This window comes from Primulina eburnea, chromosome 15 (genome assembly GCF_022965805.1).
Source record: "Primulina eburnea isolate SZY01 chromosome 15, ASM2296580v1, whole genome shotgun sequence".
NCBI lineage: Eukaryota > Viridiplantae > Streptophyta > Magnoliopsida > Lamiales > Gesneriaceae > Primulina > Primulina eburnea.
Window position 1 is genome coordinate 32,029,205 of NC_133115.1, and position 22,973 is coordinate 32,052,177.

Below are 22,973 nucleotides of genomic sequence, written 5' to 3' on the forward strand. Positions count from 1 at the left end.
ATCCTCCCTCATTAAGCTAGCTTTTGGAGTTCAGGTAGGTTCAAGTCACAATCTTAACATAATATCATACCTCAGTTGCCACCGTTACGTGTTAAACTGTCTATAGTTGGACCACTAGTTTTATCCATAGTTGGGTTATTTATAACCTTCACGGCTCCAGATGTCCATTTTTTGTCGTGAGGTGAGTATTTTAGTTGTCTCACATCGGTTGAATAAAATCCATGAGAATTGTATACATGGGCTCAGACAATCCTCCTCCTTAGACTAGCTTTCAGAGTTGAGTTAAGTACAAAACTCACTCCTTAACATATACCAAATAAAACTTTAAAATCTTAGATTCCACTCTTACAATTTGTCTAACAAATCTTTGTCTCTTACTTTTAGTGGTCATGATGGAGTTAAAATAGTTGAATAAATGTCACAAATCATTAAAAAAATATATAGTAAAAACAATAAAATAAAAAGCAGCACCTTAATTTTTAATTGTGAATAATTTTACTATATTGTTAAACATTTAAGTAATTTGTATTTGTATAAAATAATTACTCCGACCATAGACGGTGGGTTAGGAGTCAATTAATTTAGGTGGTTTAATTAATTCCAAAAGCTATCTTTTTATAATTTATTTTCATTAAAACTAAAACTAATTTCATTAATAATTATTGTTAATTATAAGCACGTTATACACGACATTTTGATTTCACATTAGAAATTCCGTAGCACTATGTTTAATCAGCTTCGTATCTTAATAATTAGCAGAAATTTGACTACAATTAAGTTCACAAAGTCAATTTTTTTTTTAATAAAAAAATCTAAAAGTTTGAAAACACAAAATTGGGGCATGTTTTCAACGAAGAGGCCATTCATTCCTTTGTTAAAAAGTCAGCAAAGTACATTCTATCATGACTGGCATTTTCATTGTGCGCCAAGAAATTATATATATATATATATATATATATATATATATATATATATATATATTTGGTTGTATCTTTAATATTACTGTCGATTGTAATTAATATAATATAATATGATCGATTGTCGGATATTGTATGATAGAAACATTGACAAATGAGAGGATTGTTTGAGCATTGAATTACACCGTGTAATCATTTAAAAATTTCGGAAGCTAGCTGTTAAAAAAGTATCAATCAAGTCAACAATTATATAAATAAAGTCGAGGAAATTAGTGAAAAATTCTCAATCAAAATGTTTTTTTGGGTTCACTCTTTACTCACAAAATTGTGATACTATGTCATACAAAATGTGGTATACTTCATGTGGAAATGTGATACACTTCATGTGGAAATTAGTACTAAAAAAGTATCCAGGGACTAAACACAAAAAAAAATCGACGGCTGAGAACTGAAAAGCCAATTTCCCGAATACCAATTGTGAAATTGGTATGAATGAAAAAGTTCATGCAATCATTCATATAAAAATTCACAAAAAGGATAAAATTAAAGTTACATAGAAAAATAAGTACTTATAATTATGTGTGTGTGTCTACCACCGACCAGGATCATTAATAATATGTGGCGATAATAATAAATATTAAATAATCACGGAGAAATTTTTCACTCTACAATTTAAATAAAATGGAAAATTTTAAATAATTTTGACAATTCTTTAATTTCAAGACCATAATTTATAGTGATTGTAATTGTAAATGAATAAATATTCCGAGTAAGAGAAAGACATTTGTATGTTTAGAATCCAGGGAGAGCATATCACGTAAATTAATCTCTTTCTTTTGGTATAATTTTCAAATATCCTAATAAATTTTGATTTTATGTGATAAAATATATTATATATATATATATCATGATATTCGAGATGAAACTTGTTAGATCAAACGCTTAACATTAAACCAATTATATAGTTGTTAATAGAAACACAATTTCATTTCTTTTTGTCGCAGTACATAAATCTATATTAAAAGACATACAGATAGGAGGGGTATCGTCATTAAGATGTTTAATTGATCGGACTGTTAGGTTCATAAATTCAAGGAAGATTGAAATATGTTTCATCGTTGACATTGTCTCATATCACTAAAGACCACTATTATTGTTCTTTACCGTTGGTTTTGTCTTTATCGGAAACTAGTCTTACATATGAACGAAACTCTTTTATAGGTTATGCATCCAACCGGATCATATAACAACGTCAACCGCTTGATGTAATAGACTACTAAATATTGAAATTCCCAAGCAATATATGACTTTTCACCATAGCCATACATGTGGTTCACAGGGCTTGAGGCAATATGTTAAAAAAAATCTTATTCTGATAATAACCTTAAAGCTCGCTTTTCAAATTAAAAATAACCAAACAATAGATATAAGGAAAATATAATTTACGAGTTATATATTTATCTCTTTGCATTTTTTTCTTCGTGCGCCATAGCATCAACATGGCTCTAACGTAATGCAGTATCATATGAACAACTATATAGAAAAAATATTGAAATTGACAAAAATTGTAAGATATGTTGCCAAAATTGAAATTTATCACTATAAACTATCAAAATAACAAAATAATAAATATAATGAACCAATATTGTAAAAATATATGATTTGTTTTAAATAATAAATATAATATTTTATTCAAAAAAATAGAAAATAAAGATATGTAAAATAGATAAGTATCACAATTTTTTGTGTTTTATTTTTTGAAATGAGTCCAACTACATAAATTCAAGAAAATAGGCCAAATAATCGACAAGTAAAGTATAAAAGTTTAACACAAGATATAATAACAAATATATTAGATAAACATTACCATTTTGCATACCAAATTTTTAAAAATTTAATTAATGAGCCGTGTAGTTTATTGTTTGGGCCCTACATAATTTGATTAAAAAATAAGACAAATCACAGTGTTAAGTTATTCAAGAAATATTTTTCATAAAATATACCCAAAAAGAAGAGACTGTTACTTTTGCTGCGATTGAATATGTCAAAACCATGACGGTGGGATTCGGTCCTAATCAATTAATTTGTATATGTGCAACTCCCTTGTTACTTCACGAGGTCCCACGACATTTTTAGCAAGTGCAACTTATTTCAAGAAAACTTCATTGTTTTGCTGTAAAAATTTAAATTATATATATATATATATGTTTTTAAATATAATTAATTTTTTTTTATTAAAATACAATACCAGTCATCGGTTATTGGATAAAATCACCAGCTTTGATTGAGAAACTTTAATAAATTTGGACTATATGATTATATATACTTTTAAAAAATTTATATATGAATTTTAATTTTTATATTTAAAATGTAAACGTCTTTTTTCTTATATCCCAATCATTATCATTACATGTACGACCAACCCACGTTGTGATAACAAATTTGATAGAATCTTTTAACTATAACTATAAGACTTGCATGTTTGGCAACTGTCAATATATATATATATATATATATATATATATATATATATATATATATATATATATATATATATATTTTGATTCGTTGAACGATACATAATTACAGTGTCGTAAAATATCATTCTTAGGTATACGAGTGATTTTTATGTGAGACTGTCACAGATCCTATTCTGAGAGACGGGTCAACTCTCCTCATATTCACAATAAAAAGTAGCACTCTTAGCATAAAAAAATAATGATTTTTTATTAATGATCCAAATAATAGATATGTCTCACAAATACAACCCGTGAGACCGTCTCACATAATTTTTTGCCTAAGTCTATAGGAAAAAGTTGCATTATTAGTCATGTAAATTAATGTGTTTTGTGTTTTAATTAGTTTCTTATAATTTGTTTGAGTTTGATTTTAATATGGTAAATTGTATTTTTTGTTTTGGTCTATTTTTCGCCTGAAACCACTAAATAACGAATATTATTTATTTGACGTCAATATTCTCCTATATGATTTATGTGATAAGAATAGAACATATACCACACACATCAATTTATGTGATAAGAATAGAACATATACCACACACATCAGAATCTACCTAAATAAAAAATAAAAAAAAAATATAAAGTTTCCTTTCGTTTTGAAATATTGGAGGTTTTTTGTCTAAATTATATATTTTCTTTTTTTTTTCTTAGATGAATTTTAATATAATAAAAAATATGTTTTATTCTCGCTGCAAATGTGACATAAGAGAGCATTGATATAAAATAAATCATATGCAATGTATTTAATGGTTTCAGGAGAAAAATTCAAATGACTGCATGAAAATCAAGTTTTGAAAACTTATGGTTATAATAAAAGCCAAAAATGACCTACTTATTAGATTAAAATTGTAATTTTTCTTATAAGATAACACGATAGTTACAAGACATAATAACCTAATTATTTATGCACAAAATAATATGATAAATCAAATAATAAAAATATAATAACTTGGTCATGAAATAAAATAAATAACCAATGGCCATAACTTATACAATAAAACATAATACATACTAGTCAAAGATTCATAGGCGTTGCATATGTTATTATTATTTTTAATTTAATCAAATAATACTAACACGAAATTATTTTCACTTTAGAAGAAAGTTGTTCGATTTAAAAAGAGAGTTTTGCTTAAATTTTTTTCTGAATAAAATATGGAGTGACTTAAGTATTTTTTTAGTAAGGTAAGAAAAATAATCATGATTTTGGTGTTCTCGACAATAGTTACTTTAAGTATTTCACACTTAATAATACAGTATATATATTATCTGCTCTGTTGGTACTATTATTGTATGGATGAGATTAATCAAATTAATGACCCAAAAATATTTTGGTATATAACTTTTTAATTCTTTTTTGTGCCACTCACGATCATCCATCAAGATACTATATTAATTTTCTTCTCAAAATAGTAACACAACAAATCACATCAAATTTGATCGAATTCATGAATGATGATGTTTATTAATTCTCTTTATTAAAAACCATCCAAAAAATTGGTTTTGGAAAAATAAATATATAAACTTATAGGGATCGTTGCATATATAAATTTTGTTCAAACGATCTGTTTTCAATCTCATCAAAGTATAAAACAAATTAGAGATCAATCCAAGCCAATTTCTCACTTTCTGTCTCCAAGCGCAACCATGATTCTCAACTGGACTAGCCATTCCGCTTCATATAGCTAGATCGGCCACGGGGATGCACGAACCATTTCGGCTCTACCGTGAAAAGAGTGCAAGATCAAAGGTTACAACCGAGTCATCTTTTGTGATATGATTTCACGGATGTATTTCTGTTAGATATGTCGACCTGATCTATATCTGTAGTGAAAAGTAACATTCTTGATTTATAAAAAATAATATTTTTTTTCTACGGGTCGGTTTAGAAATCTATATGACAAAATTGATCTGTATGACAATTTTGTAAGAGTTTTTGTGCATATGGAACAACATTAATATTATTATTATTAATTTATACGAGATTAGAATCTAACATATTTTATTTTCAAAGTCAAATCAAGTGTTAATCTAATAAAGCATACATATATGAAGGTCGCAGAGGTTGACATTTTCAGCCTTTCGGATTAATATGGGTATATCTGGACGGAGGCCCGATTTTGCATGTATGGACTATGAAACCGAAGTCGTGGCCCGGAATTAAATGTCTACTTTTGAAATAAACAATCAATCAATTTTTTAACCCTTTTTTTACAGTGTAATAAATACTTGTTTGTCCCATAATTAAAAGTACACGAAGTAAAACAATTTACATTAGGTTTTAGCAGCGGAGAGACTAAAAAATAAATTCACAATGAAAAAATAAAGACACATACAAGTAAAGTAGTTAGCAAAAATATAACAAAAATTAGTTCTTGAAGAATACAGGCATATTTTTAGAAACAGAAGAAATTTATATCTCTAGCTTACAACGGGTGTTTTCCCCCTAATATAGATCGATTGCTTGTAAGTGGCTTCGTCAAAACTCGATTTTGTTCGTAAACATTGAGTATTGCAGCCAAACTAAAATCCAGCTCGAGTATAGTTAGCTCAGACACACACTTGTGTGTGTATGTGTGCGCGTGATCTTATGGACACTCACCACTGAGGTGATTACGTATTGGATGAGCTAAAACTGTATATTTAATAAATTGATGTTATCTTAGCGGTGCTTACATAATGGACATAAACTTAATTGGCAAAAACTTGTGTGAGACGGTCTCACGGGTCGTATTTATGAGACATATCTCTTATTTGGGTCACTCATGAAAAAATATTACTTTTTATTGTAAGAGTATTACTTTTTATTGTGAATATGGGTAGAGTTGACTCGTCTCACAGATTATAATCCGTAAGACGATATCACATAAGATCCTGTTCAAATTAATATATATGGACGGAGGTGAGCTTGGTTAGGCATGATTAGTATTTAAGTGTCTTGTCATGGAAGCGGGTCGGTGGTATGCAATTCTCCTAAAATTCCATCAATAGAACAAAATTAGACTTTTTTAGTACCGTCCAACATTTCCAATTAGGTCACTACAACGTCTACGTGGCACAACACATTACTTGTGGACTAGGAAACTCAAGTACCATAAATTCACCCATCAATTTACATCCTTGTAAAAAAAAAAATTATTGAAATATCTCTCACAAAAATCATGTGTATATAAGAGGAGATTATTATTTGTTATTCCCACATCAAATATGAAATGATATATGTAAGGGAAAGTTGCATTCATTTTGGTCTTTTTTATATATGTTATTTTGCGATTTTATAATGTCAAATTTTGGTTTAAATAGTATATTAATTTTAGTTTTTCATCGTAAGTGCTGACATGACGTTATTTATGTTAGTGTTGTATCAACAAGTCAGCATCGGATTAGTTTCACATTAATCATAGACAAAAGGCTAAGACTGAAATTAGATGTAGTGGAGATGTTCCTAAAATCGGGATATTTGGTCTCGTTGGTCAAAAAGCCAGGTGTAAACAAAAGTACATGTCTCGCAATTCCAATACGTAAATAATTGCATGATTGTAATAATTTGTATGTGGGACGAAGAGTGTAATATTATACAAACGCAGGTCCATACGGATTCTATATGTGCTGTTCTTGAGCATGATGGGACACTAAAAAGTCAATAATTGCATCCTTCCAGGACGGCATTAGTAATTGTGTGGATATTGTACTTTTAGGGTAAACAAAACCAGTAACTTTTTTTTTAAAAATTATATACAAAATTTCTTCTTTTTTTTTCTTTTTTTTATGTACCAAATTTTCCACGTAAAAAGGGAACTTAATTAATTATCCGGTGCCGAGGTTTTTGTTAATTATTTTTCTTGCTGTGGCCCGGAAGGGACAGTTTGAACCCACAAATCCGTCAACGAGATGAAGATACGTCTTGAGATCGTGGCACGTGGCAATGTTGATGCCACTTAAGTACGGCGAGTCACGGCTGCTCAGCCGCAGCTCGCAGCCAACATCGGCGTAGACCCATTGCATATCCTCCACCAGCTTATGAACCCATCCGCCAAGACCCGCCGCAGCGTTGTTGGATGAAGAATTGTCTGAAAACTGATTCTGTTCGTTATTTTCTATGACGAATCCTGGGACTTTGGTAATGAGATCGTCAGAGTTGACAATGCGCAAGATTTTGGTGCCTTGCTTCTCCAGCTCACATCTGAAGCTCCAGTTCCCGACTCTAGGCCCCGCGAAGGAGATGACGGTGACAAGGGGAGAGTTTCCAAAAGTGTTTTTGATGTCGTAGGCAGCGACAGTAGCCAAAGCCGCCCCTAGGGAGTGGCCGGTGATGGTGAAGCTCAGTGGTTCATTCCTGTATTTTTCCAGGATTCGTGATATCTCCTGTTTCAGTAGAGTTTGTAAACTTGGCCGGTTTTCAAACGTGGAGGTGTATAAACTTAAAAATCCACTCTCCACCATCGGTACTTCCGAGTCGGGATCGGGATAACTGTCGGAACCAGAACCGTTGCCCGTGCCAGAGAGGGGAGTTAAGGTTGCCCTCAGATTTTCTAGCCATTCGAGACAAGTGACCGTGCCACGCAAAGCAATCACCACGTCCCGTCTGCCGAGCCTGGCGATCTCTTTCTTGTTCTGGCAAACCGCCACGTAACCGATCCAGCTGGATTGCATGGCCATCCATGTTGGCATCCATCGCGGAAATCGTATCCCGGAGTTGGCGGTCAGATTCCTACAAACTCTATAACCCGTTTTGCTAAATCCCGATTCATCGAGTAGGTCTCTTTTAGAGTAACGACAAGTACCATACAAGGGAGATGAAATGTCCAAATTGTATGACTGGTACGTTGCCTCGATGAAGTTCCCATAACGAATGATCTCGCGTCGTAAATTGTCGTCGAGTGGGTCGAGTAGTCCTTCCCAGTTCTTGATCCCTTGGTACTCCCTCCACCTCTTGCTAACCTTGGCTGGTTCCATCAAGGACAAGTTCTTGGATCCATTAATACTAAATCCGCATTTTAAGTAACTTTTCTGGGTTCGAAGAGCAACGCTCGAGTTTTTCTTGGTGGGTCTTGTATTAAAGGCAATGGGGAGCTCGAATTGTACGCTCGATGAGGTGCATGGCCGTACGCTTTTAATAGATGAAATGCGCATGTTTGATTTTTGTTAGGAAATGGGGTTGAGTTGGGTGGGGGTAGGGCAGCGTAGTGGCTGAGATATTATTCAATTGTGCTGTGGGACTCTTGAATTTGCAAGAAAATAGGGAGGTTGGGATTGCCCTTTTATAATGGCACTAAAGGGTGCGTGGAATGAGCAAACAGTAGGAACGCGAACTTACGTCAAATAATTTGGTTCATATCTTGATTGACGATGACATTTTATAGTTATTCATATTTAGATATGAAATTTAATCCATTGTAATATCATCACAAAGTTTAATTCTGTGAGACTGGTTTCCTACCCGAATGTTATTTTTCACACCAGCTATTTGTCGATCGACTCGTCTCACGGAAAACCTAGTCATGATTTAAATATGTAGTTTGTTGTGTGTATATACGGATATACGTGTCTATGCAAGTGATCTTCCAATACTAATCCACAAGATAATAAAAATAGTGATCAAAATAAGGTGTACTATGAGACCGAGCTTGTAGTCTAGTGGTCTCGTCCTCTGTCAGATTAGCTAACTCTTCGAGTTCTAATCCCTGCATGTGTTGTAATAATAAAAAAAAAGGTTGGACTATAACTTGCTCTACATTTTTTAACTACTCATAACTCCGTGTCCACTTAATCTCTAGTAGTTTTTAAATTATGTTTTCAAATTATATTTTCTTCAAATACATACTAATATCCTTTCACAGGCGATGCATTCAAACATATTAAATTTTTATATTAAATAATGTTTTTTTAAAGGTCTAGAGATGATACCAAAATGGAAAAAAGTTAAAATAATTTTTTATAATATTTTTAAAATTTTAAACTGATTTGATCATTTAAAAAATTTAAGAACATAGATAAAGATAAACAATATTTTGTTTAGATAAGATAGTTATAGATAAACAATAAATTGATAATCTATTTATATATATATATATATATATACATATATATATTTATATATATGACGAATTCATGTTATAGGAGTATACTGCCTGCAGGGGTAATCCAAGGGCCAGAAAAAATTCTGGCCCAATTTTTTTTTTTTTAATTTTTTTATTCTCCATGATATGAATCTCAACCCTTGATCCTGAGTGTGGGCACTGCCCCCACACCCAGGATCGAACCTTCCGTGTATTATGTATATGTGGTATAAATATTATAGTGTTTTGCCTAAATTCTTTTTCAAATATCCTTTCAATCTCATAGTAATTGTGAAGGATTTTAATTACATATTTTCTTGTAAGATAGTCTTACATATCTTTATTCGTGAAACAGGTCAACGATGTACATATTTACAATAAAAGTAATATTTTTGACATGAAATTTTTCTCGAACCAAATGACAATCGATTTCATCATGCTTGGTCATTTCATGGAATACCGGATTGGAAGCAATGTGCATTGTAGATTGATTGTAACAAAAGAGAGTGGCTTGTTCATCTTGAGCAACTTGCATGTACTTGAGAAGTGAATTGAGCAGTAACACTAGTCATTGCTTGATATTCCGTCACTGCAGATGACCGAGAGACAGTCCGTTGTTTCTTAGATTTCTAGGATACCAAAGAATCGTCAAAAAAAAAAAAGAAAAATACAAAAATCAGTGAGATCTACGTGTGTCTAGGCATGCTGCCCAACCAGAATCAGAAAAAGAATTAATTCGAAGGTCATCGGAAGAGGCGTGGAACAATCGGCCTTGACCAACTGCTAGCTCTTGAACTCAAAAATGTATATCGAATTCCCTTGTTCGTAAAAATGATATTTGACAATTATTTATAATGGAAACAAACATAACAATGAAAGCTTGTTTCCCTATATTATTCTATTATAAGCTTTAATTGTTTAAAATATTTGAATTGTAATGTTATTACAAAATATAGTTTATGATAAAATGACAACTACTAGATTATACAATTGTTTTTCAAAGTTAACGTCATATGTTTAATTTTCATGAATTTCAAGGATTGTACTTATTGAGAGAGAGATTGTTGATTCTGAGAGAGTAGTAGCTAGGCACATAAGGCTTGAGATGCTATACAATTTAAAGGTTTGAGTTGCATTATTGCCACCAACTATAGTTTTTGATAAAACGTCAAGCGTTAGATCATATATATAATATAACTTTTTTTTTAGATCATATATATAATATAACTTTTTTTTTATCACTTTTCAGAAAGAACATACTATTTTATTATATTCTAATTTATCACCTTAGAGTAGATCTCATGTCAGACCGTCTCACAGATACTAATCTGTGAAACGGGTCAACCCTACCCATATTCACAATAAAAAATAATACTTATAGCATAAAAAATAATATTTTTTAATGGATGACCCAAATAAGATATTCGTCTCACAAATACGACCCGTGAGACCGTCTCACACAAATTTTTGCCATCACTTTGATCGTTGTATTTTAAAATTTCGAAATAATTTTTCTCTTATCCATGTGACCCATTTTTACCTAGTTGACTTCGATAATTAAATTTCATTCTTGAATAAAACAATTAATATATATATAATTTTTATATATTCCAAAAAATATAATGAAAGTTTTTTTTTTTATACATATTTACCCAAAACTAATGTTGCTAGGAACTATCCAAACCCAAACCAAACATGACTTGTATTTCTGACATTTTCTAACTACCAATAACAAAATGTCGGTGAAATGATAATAATATGAGTAGGGATGGCAATGGGCCGGGGCAGGGGTGGGTTTGCCATTACCATCCCCATCTCCGAATTCCATCCCCACCCCTCATCCCCGCCCCGATCCCTGCTTTTTCGGGTTCGGGGAATCTCCAAACCCGAAACTTCGGGGATCAACTTCTCATTCTCGTCCTCATCTCCGTTTCAAAAATATTAATATGACAAAACGATGACGAATTGGAGATTTTCTCAAACCAAAAGTTATTATTATCTATAATTATTAGAGATAATATTAATATTAATATCAATATCAATATTAATAATAATAAGATTATCAATATTTTAAAAAATAATAATAATATTATTATATTATTAATGTTAATAATCCTATTATTTTATTATTGATATTATTTTCGAGGCGGGTTCGAGGATTTCGTGGATGAGGATAGTAATCTCATACCCGTCCCGAAATACATCGGGGATTTAAAAAAATCTCCATCCCCGAACCCAAACCCGAAAAAATCGAGGATCCCTATCTCCGTTTCGGGTTTTCCCTGCGGGGCCTTAAACCTGTGGGGAAAGTTGCCATCCCTAAACATGAGGTGAGTTTTGGTTAAATTTATTATAAATAATTTAATGTTGCTTTTGCATGGAAAAAAAATTAATTTCAAAAAATGAATTTGAGTTGAAAAATAATTTAAAAAAAATAATTTCAAAAGATAACAATATTAAATATATAATATAAAATATTTTAATTTCTAATAAATTCAAAGAAATTTATATACCTCAAACAAAACTCGCCTAATCATAAATATCAATAAAGAAAGGATATCTCGATATATATATATATATTAAAAAAAAAAAAAAAAAAACAGACTCGGAGAGAGAAACCGCCAAAATGGGGATACTGTATATTGACTGGGTAGCGCTTAGGAGCCTGGAGGGTCCAACGATGACGTCAGAGATGGGAATAACAGATATTATTTTGGCCGCTTTTTTAATAATTAATTAATTAGACTCCTCATATTTAATTAGTGGACGGAGAGTCTGTAGTTTTCAGTGTGACGTGGCTCTTGTCCTTACACTTTGGAACACACTTTTTGATTTATCAATGTTTCTACTTATACGACAAGTTGTCAATACCCTTTCATATTCTTATTTATTTGATTACTTACGTATTTATTTTTCGATTATCAAAAATTGAAAGATCCTATTACATGCTTCGATTATTTCTATCGACGACATTTGATAAGCACTCTAATCTAACGGTTGTTCTATACATATGTGTGTGTAATTATTCATAAAATCGACTGTTTATCAGAAGTTGTAATTGGTGCTAAAGATGCAAGTAAAGTCTTTTAGTCTATATAACAATATAAACATCACATGTTGATCGCATTTTTAGCAAAAGCAGTTATGACACTATGTACATTTTCCACTAATTACTCTCATCACAATCGATGGCATTGACACTAATGCTTATCGTACTGTCAAGCGTAGTGTTATATCAAAATTTATAGTTGATGGTTGTTTGCACAATATTGACATTGGGGGCATAATTCAAATATTTTAGCCCAAATAATGGTATCAGTGCAACTCAAATATTTTGATTTGTATAAGACAAAAACTTGTGTGAGACGGTCTCACGGGTCATATTTGTGAGACAGATCTCTTATTTGAGTAATCCATAAAAAAATATTACTTTTTATTGTGAATATCGGTAGGGTTGATCCGTATCACATATTAGGATCTTTATTTTATTACAACCATTTATAATCATTTTCAATCAATGTAGAACAAAATCGATACAACGCGATTATTTTATAATCTCACCATAGAAGAAGTCTCATCGCGTGTTTCCTTCGTGTATCATACGGTTAATACCAAACATTTATACCTTTAAGAGAATTAATGGAATGCAACGTTGGTTGACTATGCTAGGAGTGGAAATCTACCAACATTAATGTTATGGTTGCAAATGTTCTGATAAAAATATTCGAAAGATTAGCTAGAGTGATCGTGAACATTTTATCTCAGCCCTTCGGAAAGGCTACGAAATTAAACAATCGTCCGAGAATGTGTTGGTCGAATAAATCATATATATGATAATTGTTCAAGTGCTTGCATTCTCAACCAATTTGAACTAGGGGTGAGGAAAAAAACCGAATTTTTCGGTACGATACCAGTATGCAATTTAAAAATTTCGATATATGCTAGAATACCTAAATACCGAAAAATATATATAATATTTTAAGACGATAAATTAATAAAATTTTAAAAATATAAGGTTTTTTCGGTATAAATCGGTATACATCGATACCGTATCGAAATTTTTGGTATACCATATAATTTCGGTATAATCGATATGTTAGGTATTCGTACCAAAATTTCGGTACGATTTCGGTATGAATTTTTTATATCGTAATGTTCGTACTGTACAGTATAATAATCCACCCCTAATTTGGACACCTTGATATTGACATAATTCTTGTCCAATATCAATTTGCTATAATGAAGGCGGTAAAAATGTATATTTTTTATGAAAAATGTCACGCCCCGAAACTCGGGATTGACACCGGCGTCGCTTATCAATCACAAAATCGAAAAACGACCAGCCTCGTAGCACAGTTTAAACCGAAACCAGTTTATTTCATAAATTCGCAAAAACAACCAATGTCTTTACCACTGAATAAATTGAATAAATTGCGGAAGCGTTTACAATTGAATAAACCTACTAAATTCTAAAATCTTTGCAGCATAATTCTCGGTATTAAAATAATTTCACCAGCCCCAAAATTTATCCGACTCTTCTTGCTCAACCTGCTCCTCTGATTTATCTTCGGATTTATCTGGGAAGGTTGTAAGGGGTGAGTATTTTGGGAAATACTCAGCAAGTGGGGGCCGTTCGAGTACACAACAAAATGCATAGAAAATTCGAAACACATACACACACACCACGCATACTTTGACTCATACCACATTCATATCCTTGACCTGACACTGAGATTCCTCTACTTTCAATGGTTTACTGACGTCAGTCCCTAATTTTTATTCCTCTAAGGGGACGAGGCCGAATCGGTTATATCCCCACCGTATGAGGGTCATATCATAGTTGGGATTCACTTCCATATCAAGTTGAATCCTCACAGTGTCCCCATAAAACCCATGCAGAAATCATAACCAGAAGGGGTAGACGAAGAATTGTACTCGACCGAAATTTCAAAAACCGAAAAATTCATGCACCGAAAAATACACAATTTAAAACAAGCCTACTTACCTTAATTCTTGATGAGAAAAACGTGAAAACTCCGGTGGCTGGACTGCGGCAGCGCTTCGCTGTGCTCGAAAAATATCCTAAGGAACTAGAGGCACAATTCTCGAAAATATGAGGTGTAAAATGGTGTGAATTTTCGAGATCCATGCCCTCCTATTTATAGGGGTTGGCTGCTATCCTGATCGTGTATCAAATCGCGTTGATTCTGAATCAAATCTTTATCTAAAATCGTGATCAAATCTACCTTTATTCTTTATCCTAAATTTCGAATTGTAATATCCCAAGGATAATTTTCGAAATTATGCCTTGCTCAGTCTGCAAAATTTCGACTTTTATGTCTAATTCCCAATATTCGGTAGATTTTTGACTTCCTAAAATAATAAAAATTATATTTCTTAAATCCCACAAATTTGCTTATTTAAATCCGAAATTTAGTGGTATTTTTCCACAAATAATATTTGGATTATTTTTCCTAAAATCCCGGTAGTTGAACTTTTAAATATTTCCCAATACTGCATTTATCGCGTAGGCTCTCCCTACTATTTTCGAAAATCCTTAACAAATCTTCCAATATTATTTTCGAAAATTACATGATAAAATCCTCAAGATTTTTAGTTCCAAGATTGGATTATCTCCCTGCTTAAATCTTCATCCACGTACCTCTGTATATCTCAAATTCCGAAAAAAATATACACGATATTATTCAAATTCTTGAGTTTAACATGATATTGTCCAATCTAAAATTACAAATACTATCACGATCAAGAATCGAAATCTTGGATTTTACAAAAAATATATTTAATTACAAATGTGATATATATAGTTTGGTAGGCTTTTATATCTCATCAATGAGGAGACACTCACCTATTAGATATGATGAAGCATATCAAAATTGTATATCCAATAGATGAGTATCATATCATTGGTGAGCACAAATGTTGAAACGTTTGATGGACAACGTAACAAAACAATATATATACAAATTCAAAGCTTGAGTTTGAGTTCAGTCTCTGATAGAGAAAATATGTACCATTTACTCATTTTTTAACTTTAATAATTAGTTAGTCTGCATCCTATACGTATATTATGGCCACATATTTTTGAATATTTTCATAATAAGATTCGTTTTTCTTCTTGATCATAACTAAAATTAAATTAATATTTGCATTCTTGAACATTTTCATAATAATATTCAATTTCTTAGAATCTTACATATTGATACTCACGGGAAATTTAAGGTCCGATCCCAACGAGCGTCACTAGTTCAGACGTGGGCTTTAAGATTACCCTGAGCCTGAAATCAAAAAGAAGACCGTTAAGAGGGGCCAGGAGGGTGTCCTGACGTAGCCCCTCCGACACTCAAGTCAGTGACTGAGAATATATAGGGAGCAGTTAAGGGTGCTGGTGAAAACGATATATTGAATTCATAATCATATGCTCAAACCTGGTATTTATAGCAGAATACTTGAGCTTTTGATGTGCTTGTTTTCCACTTGGGCTAAGAATAGACCAGGGAGAATAGGACATTTGATGGACCTGTCTTCCATAAGGTATCACATATTTTGATCATTCCATATGCTTAAAATATATATGTATAATTTAATATGTGAATAACTGAACAAGATATAATAATTCAGAATCAATTGAATTTGGTTTTTGTGGGATGAAAAGTGAAAACACAAGACCCAAAAATATATATATAAAAAAAAGAAATGGAAGCACAAATGACGAACAAAATGGGGAACCAAACTGGATCTTACAAAATATAAAGTGGTAGAATAGTAAATGAATTATGACCACAATTAATTCCCTCCCTATCTTATTGGATTCACATATTTTTAGTACGATTCCAGTCTCCTTGTCTGTTTACAAAAGGACTCGATAATTAATTTGAATAATAATGGGTGGCGAACAAAGTCAACCCATCAATCACTTAATCGAGCTTCATCCAAATACTATGCGATTAGATCAACTCCACCGCGCTCGGACGGATTTAAATAAAAAAAATATTTTTTACTCAAATCAATATATATTACGTAATATTCTTCATAATATAAAAAAAAAATTGATAATTAAAAACAATATTTTTGAAATAGATAATAATATATTTAATGGATCGAATATGTTGGGTGCAATAATTATCTCTGCTTGGTAGACCGATCGAACCGTAGTGCTAATTGAGCTGTTGTACGGTTTAAAAGATTTGAGTTGCACCATTACCACCGGCTATATCTTTTGATAAAGCGGCAAGCGTTCGGTCCTACAATTGGTATCGGAGCCAATGTCACGTGTTCGATTCCCATTGATTGCAAGGAGTGCAATTATTGAGAGAGAGATTGTTGGGTGCAATAATTGTCTCTGCTTGGTAGATCGATCGAACCGTAGTGCTAATTGAGCTGTTGTGCGGTTTAAAAGATTTGAGTTGCACCATTACCACCAGCTATAGCTTTTGGTAAAGCGGTAAGCGCTCGATCCTACAGAATACTTTTAACTCAAAACAACATATATTTCATAATATTTCTTCGTAACATAAAAATGATATTTTTTCAGTAAAAATGAATATTGGATATAAAAAATAATATTTTTAATTGATCGAATACTTTTGACTCAAAACAACCTACACTTCCCCATATTTTTGTCACAAATAGCTAACAAAAATGATATTTTAACAATGGAAAACACTTTTTGATTTATCAATGTTTCTACTTATACGACAAGTTGTCAATACCCTTTCATATTCTTATTTATTTGATTACTTACGTATTTATTTTTCGATTATCAAAAATTGAAAGATCCTATTACATGCTTCGATTATTTCTATCGACGACATTTGATAAGCTCTCTAATCTAACGGTTCTTCTATACATATGTGTGTGTAATTATTCATAAAATCGACTGTTTATCAGAAGTTGTAATTGGTGCTAAAGATGCAAGTAAAGTCTTTTAGTCTATATAACAATATAAACATCACATGTCGATCGCATTTTTAGCAAAAGCAGTTATGACACTATGTACATTTTCCACTAATTACTCTCATCACAATCAATGGCATTGACTCTAATGCTTATCGTACTGTCAAACGTAGTGTTATATCAAAATTTATAGTTGATGGTTGTTTGCACAATATTGACATTTGGGGGCATAATTTAAATATTTTAGCCCAAATAATGGTATCAGTGCAACTCAAATATTTTGATTTGTATAAGACAAAAAATTGTATGAGACGGTCTCACGGGTCATATTTGTGAGACAGATCTCTTATTTGAGTAATCCATAAAAAAATATTACTTTTTATTGTGAATATCGGTAGGGTTGATCCGTATCACATATTAGGATCTTTATTTTATTACAACCATTTATAATCATTTTCAATCAATGTAGAACAAAATCGATACAACGCGATTATTTTATAATCTCACCATAGAAGAAGTCTCATCGCGTGTTTCCTTCGTGTATCATACGGTTAATACCAAACATTTATACCTTTAAGAGAATTAATGGAATGCAACGTTGGTTGACTATGCTAGGAGTGGAAATCTACCAACATTAATGTTATGGTTGCAAATGTTCTGATAAAAATATTCGAAAGATTAGCTAGAGTGATCGTGAACATTTTATCTCAGCCCTTCGGAAAGGCTACGAAATTAAACAATCGTCCGAGAATGTGTTGGTCGAATAAATCATATATATGATAATTGTTCAAGTGCTTGCATTCTCAACCAATTTGAACTAGAGGTGAGGAAAAAAACCGAATTTTCGGTATACCAAAATTACCGTACCGAAAAAATACCGAATTTATCAAATTTTTGGTATACCGAATATTTCAGTACGGTACGGTAACAATACCGAATTTTTCGGTACGATACCAGTATGCAATTTAAAAATTTCGATATATACTGGAATACCTAAATACCGAAAAATATATATAATATTTTAAAACGATAAATTAATAAAATTTTAAAAATATAAGGTTTTTTCGGTATAAAACGGTATACATCGATACCGTATCGAAATTTTTGGTATACCATATAATTTCGGTATAATCGATATGTTAGGTATTCGTACCAAAATTTCGGTACGATTTCGATATGAATTTTTTATATCGTAATTTTCGTACTGTACAGTATAATAATCCACCCCTAATTTGGACACCTTGATATTGACATAATTCTTGTCCAATATCAATTTGCTATAATGAAGGCGGTAAAAATGTATATTTTTTATGAAAAATATATTTAATTACAAATGTGATATATATAGTTTGGTAGGCTTTTATATCCCATCAATGAGGAGACACTCACCTATTAGATATGATGAAGCATATCAAAAAAAAAAATATATATATATATATATATATATAAATATATATATATATATATATATATATATATATATATATATATATATATATATTGAAGTACGAAGTTAAAGACTCGTGTAATGTTAGGTTATATTGTCTTTAAATATACAAATTCAAAGCTTGAGTTTGAGTTCAGTCTCTGATGGAGAAAATATGTACCATTTACTCATTTTTTAACTTTAATAATTAGTTAGTCTGCATCCTATACCTATATTATGGCCACATATTTTTGAATATTTTCATAATAAGATTCGTTTTTCTCCTTGATCATAACTAAAATTAAATTAATATTTGCATTCTTGAACATTTTCATAATAATATTCAATTTCTTAGAATCTTACATATTGATACTCACGGGAAATTTAAAGTCTGATCCCAACGAGCGTCACTAGTTCAGACGTGGGCTTTAAGATTACCCTGAGCCTGAAATCAAGAAGAAGACCGTTAGGAGGGGCCAGGAGGGTGTCCTGACGTAGCTCCTCCGGCACTCAAGTCAGTGACTGAGAATATATAGGGAGCAGTTAAGGGTGCTGGTGAAAACGATATATTGAATTCATAATCATATGCTCAAACCTGGTATTTATAGCAGAATACTTGAGCTTTTGATGTGCTTGTTTTCCACTTGGGCTAAGAATAGACCAGGGAGAATAGGACATTTGATGGACCTGTCTTCCATAAGGTATCACATATTTTGATCATTCCATATGCTTAAAATATATATGTATAATTTAATATGTGAATAACTGAACAAGATATAATAATTCAGAATCAATTGAATTTGGTTTTTGTGGGATGAAAAGTGAAAACACAAGACCCAAAAATATATATATAAAAAAAAGAAATGGAAGCACAAATGACGAACAAAATGGGGAACCAAACTGGATCTTACAAAATATAAAGTGGTAGAATAGTAAATGAATTATGACCACAATTAATTCCCTCCCTATCTTATTGGATTCACATATTTTTAGTACGATTCCAGTCTCCTTGTCTGTTTACAAAAGGACTCGATAATTAATTTGAATAATAATGGGTGGCGAACAAAGTCAACCCATCAATCACTTAATCGAGCTTCATCCAAATACTATGCGATTAGATCAACTCCACCGCGCTCGGACGGATTTAAATAAAAAAAATATTTTTTACTCAAATCAATATATATTACGTAATATTCTTCATAATATAAAAAAAAAATTGATAATTAAAAACAATATTTTTGAAATAGATAATAATATATTTAATGGATCGAATATGTTGGGTGCAATAATTATCTCTGCTTGGTAGACCGATCGAACCGTAGTGCTAATTGAGCTGTTGTACGGTTTAAAAGATTTGAGTTGCACCATTACCACCGGCTATATCTTTTGATAAAGCGGCAAGCGTTCGGTCCTACAATTGGTATCGGAGCCAATGTCACGTGTTCGATTCCCATTGATTGCAAGGAGTGCAATTATTGAGAGAGAGATTGTTGGGTGCAATAATTGTCTCTGCTTGGTAGATCGATCGAACCGTAGTGCTAATTGAGCTGTTGTGCGGTTTAAAAGATTTGAGTTGCACCATTACCACCAGCTATAGCTTTTGGTAAAGCGGTAAGCGCTCGATCCTACAGAATACTTTTAACTCAAAACAACATATATTTCATAATATTTCTTCGTAACATAAAAATGATATTTTTTCAGTAAAAATGAATATTGGATATAAAAAATAATATTTTTAATTGATCGAATACTTTTGACTCAAAACAACCTACACTTCCCCATATTTTTGTCACAAATAGCTAACAAAAATGATATTTTAACAATGAAAAATTGAATTTCAGACATAAAAATTAATAATTTTTATTGATCAGGTCAAATAAGTGTCACAAGAGTTTTTGTGATATTCTATAGCACAATAATCTCTATGCGTAAACTCTTGTGTGAAATTTCAATCTATCCATAAATTTGTTAACATACTGAACGAGTGATTAAACTTATGCAACGAGATTGATCTAATTAATCTGAATATAGACATATATATTGGTGGGCAAATAATTATACATCGAAATTTCGTGTCAAAACTAATTCACCACTAATCATGGGTTCAAAATAATATATATAAATACTATATAATTAGTTCAATAATTCGTCCATCAATATTAATCATAAAACTCGACTCGTTAACAACCCTAGCTGCTACGAGCACATGCTGCAAGCGCATAAGCGCCCCAGGTGTTCTTTTTCGAGCTTTCCATATTAGGACTGTGTTTTATTGCATAACATAGAAGTTAAATGGTTACTTGGTACCAAAGAACATCCCCTTTTGAAGATTCTGAAATCACTTTGAAAAAAAAAAAGCATGAAGACAAAGCTCAAAATAATCATCATCTCATGCGAACAATAATCAAAATAATCATCATCTCATGCGAACGATAATCGAAGAATGCAAACAATCATCATCTCATGCGAACAAAGCTCAAAATTGTTTCTAGAAATATAGAATTTCGTATTTTGTTTAAGATTAATTTTCTGATTCATACCCCCTCGAGCCAAGTAGAGCATGCATGAAGTAATCAGATGTTTTTTCTATTCTAGTGTGAGTCCGATGAATTTTTCATAACACTATGTTAAATGTTTCGTTAAAGTTTGTTCCATGCGAGTTGAAAACCTTGAAAGAAACCCTAGGAATTAGCCTTCACTTTATTTTCAACTATTCGATTTATGGTAGCTTTTATGTGAATAAAATATTTTTAAAATATAATTAATTAAGTTTCCCGTGTTTTTTAAAAACATTTTTTTAAAAAAAATTTAACGAGAAAATTATTTTATTTTTTTAATAAAAATTGATATCATTGTAACTAAAAACATAACTTTTTATAAATATTAACAAATAATCTATAAAATTAATCTCATGGACTAAGAACCTATGTGAGAATCGTTGAGATGACACATGTATATTGGATGTATAATATCATCACATCTAATAGGACGTCACATAATTGGTACTCATATACGTGCACACAGTTAGGGATGTAAATTGGTCGAGCCAAGTCGAATAGTATCAAGCTCAAGCTAGGCTCGTTTAAGGAATATATAGGTTCGAGCTTGGCACAAGCTTGATTCGAGGTTTTATCATGAAGCTCGAGCTCGTCTTGTTTTGAAATTACTAAGCTCGCAAAAAACTAGAGCTCACTTAATTAATAACTCGTTTTTCATGTTTAACGAGTTTGGCTGGAGCTTGTTGAGCATTCAAAGTCAAAAAGTCCGACAAAGATGTGAAAAATTATGAGAGTAAGCTTATCATTTTACAGTACTTAAATCTATAATTTTTCACTTAGATATCGAAGTAGGATAATGCATGTTGACTTTCAATTCTTGAGTTATTGTACAATTACTGTCCAACAGACTATACGAGCTCGAGTAACATAACGAACCGAGCTTGATTGCGAGCTTACAAGCCGAATATCTTTAAACTCGAGTTCGACTCGATAAAATTGTCGAGCTCAAACTCGATTCGATAAGCTTAGCAAACATCTCAAACAATATTTTCACTGAACCGAGCTCCGAATAACTCACGAGTGGTGTGAGTCGTTTACATTTATCTTTATAAATTTTATTTTAAAAAAAAACCCATTTAATGGGCTTAGACGTATTATTGAATTGCTGAATATATAGGGCCGATGCAGCGGTTTGGGTCCTTCAATAATTTAGGCCGTACAGATTCATTAATTTCAGAAAAAACGATAATAAATCATCATTTAATTGACCCTCTCCATTTGGGAGACACGATTTCATCTTCAACAACAGTAGGATACATTATTTGATTTGGGTATTCATTTTTTATTCAGAGCTGTGATTTCGACACTTTTGATTAACAAATTTTTTTTACTGAAATCGTAGGACCGAGTGTTTATCACTTTACTAAGAGTTATAGCTAGTAGTAATGATGCAACTCAAATCTTTTAAACCTCACAGCAGCTCAAGCACCACGGTTCGATTGCTCTGCCAAGCAGAGACGATTATTGCACCCAATAGAAATCTACGTAGAAATTAAGAAAAATAAAGTCAAATATTAATTTCGGGTTTTGGTTTAAATCGAATTCGAACTGAACAATCTTTATTTTATTTCCCTTCTTCT

General features: G+C 31.6%; 1 protein-coding gene across 1 annotated transcript; it reads right to left on the minus strand.

Moving 5' to 3' along the window:
- Positions 1 to 7,239: 7,239 nt before the first annotated feature.
- Positions 7,240 to 8,631, minus strand: LOC140815000 (phospholipase A(1) DAD1, chloroplastic-like). The gene has a single exon (XM_073174096.1). It carries the CDS (start codon positions 8,567 to 8,569, stop codon positions 7,244 to 7,246), a length of 1,326 nt encoding a protein of 441 aa, XP_073030197.1. The 5' UTR covers positions 8,570 to 8,631; the 3' UTR covers positions 7,240 to 7,243.
- Between the last annotated feature and the right edge of the window lie 14,342 nt (positions 8,632 to 22,973).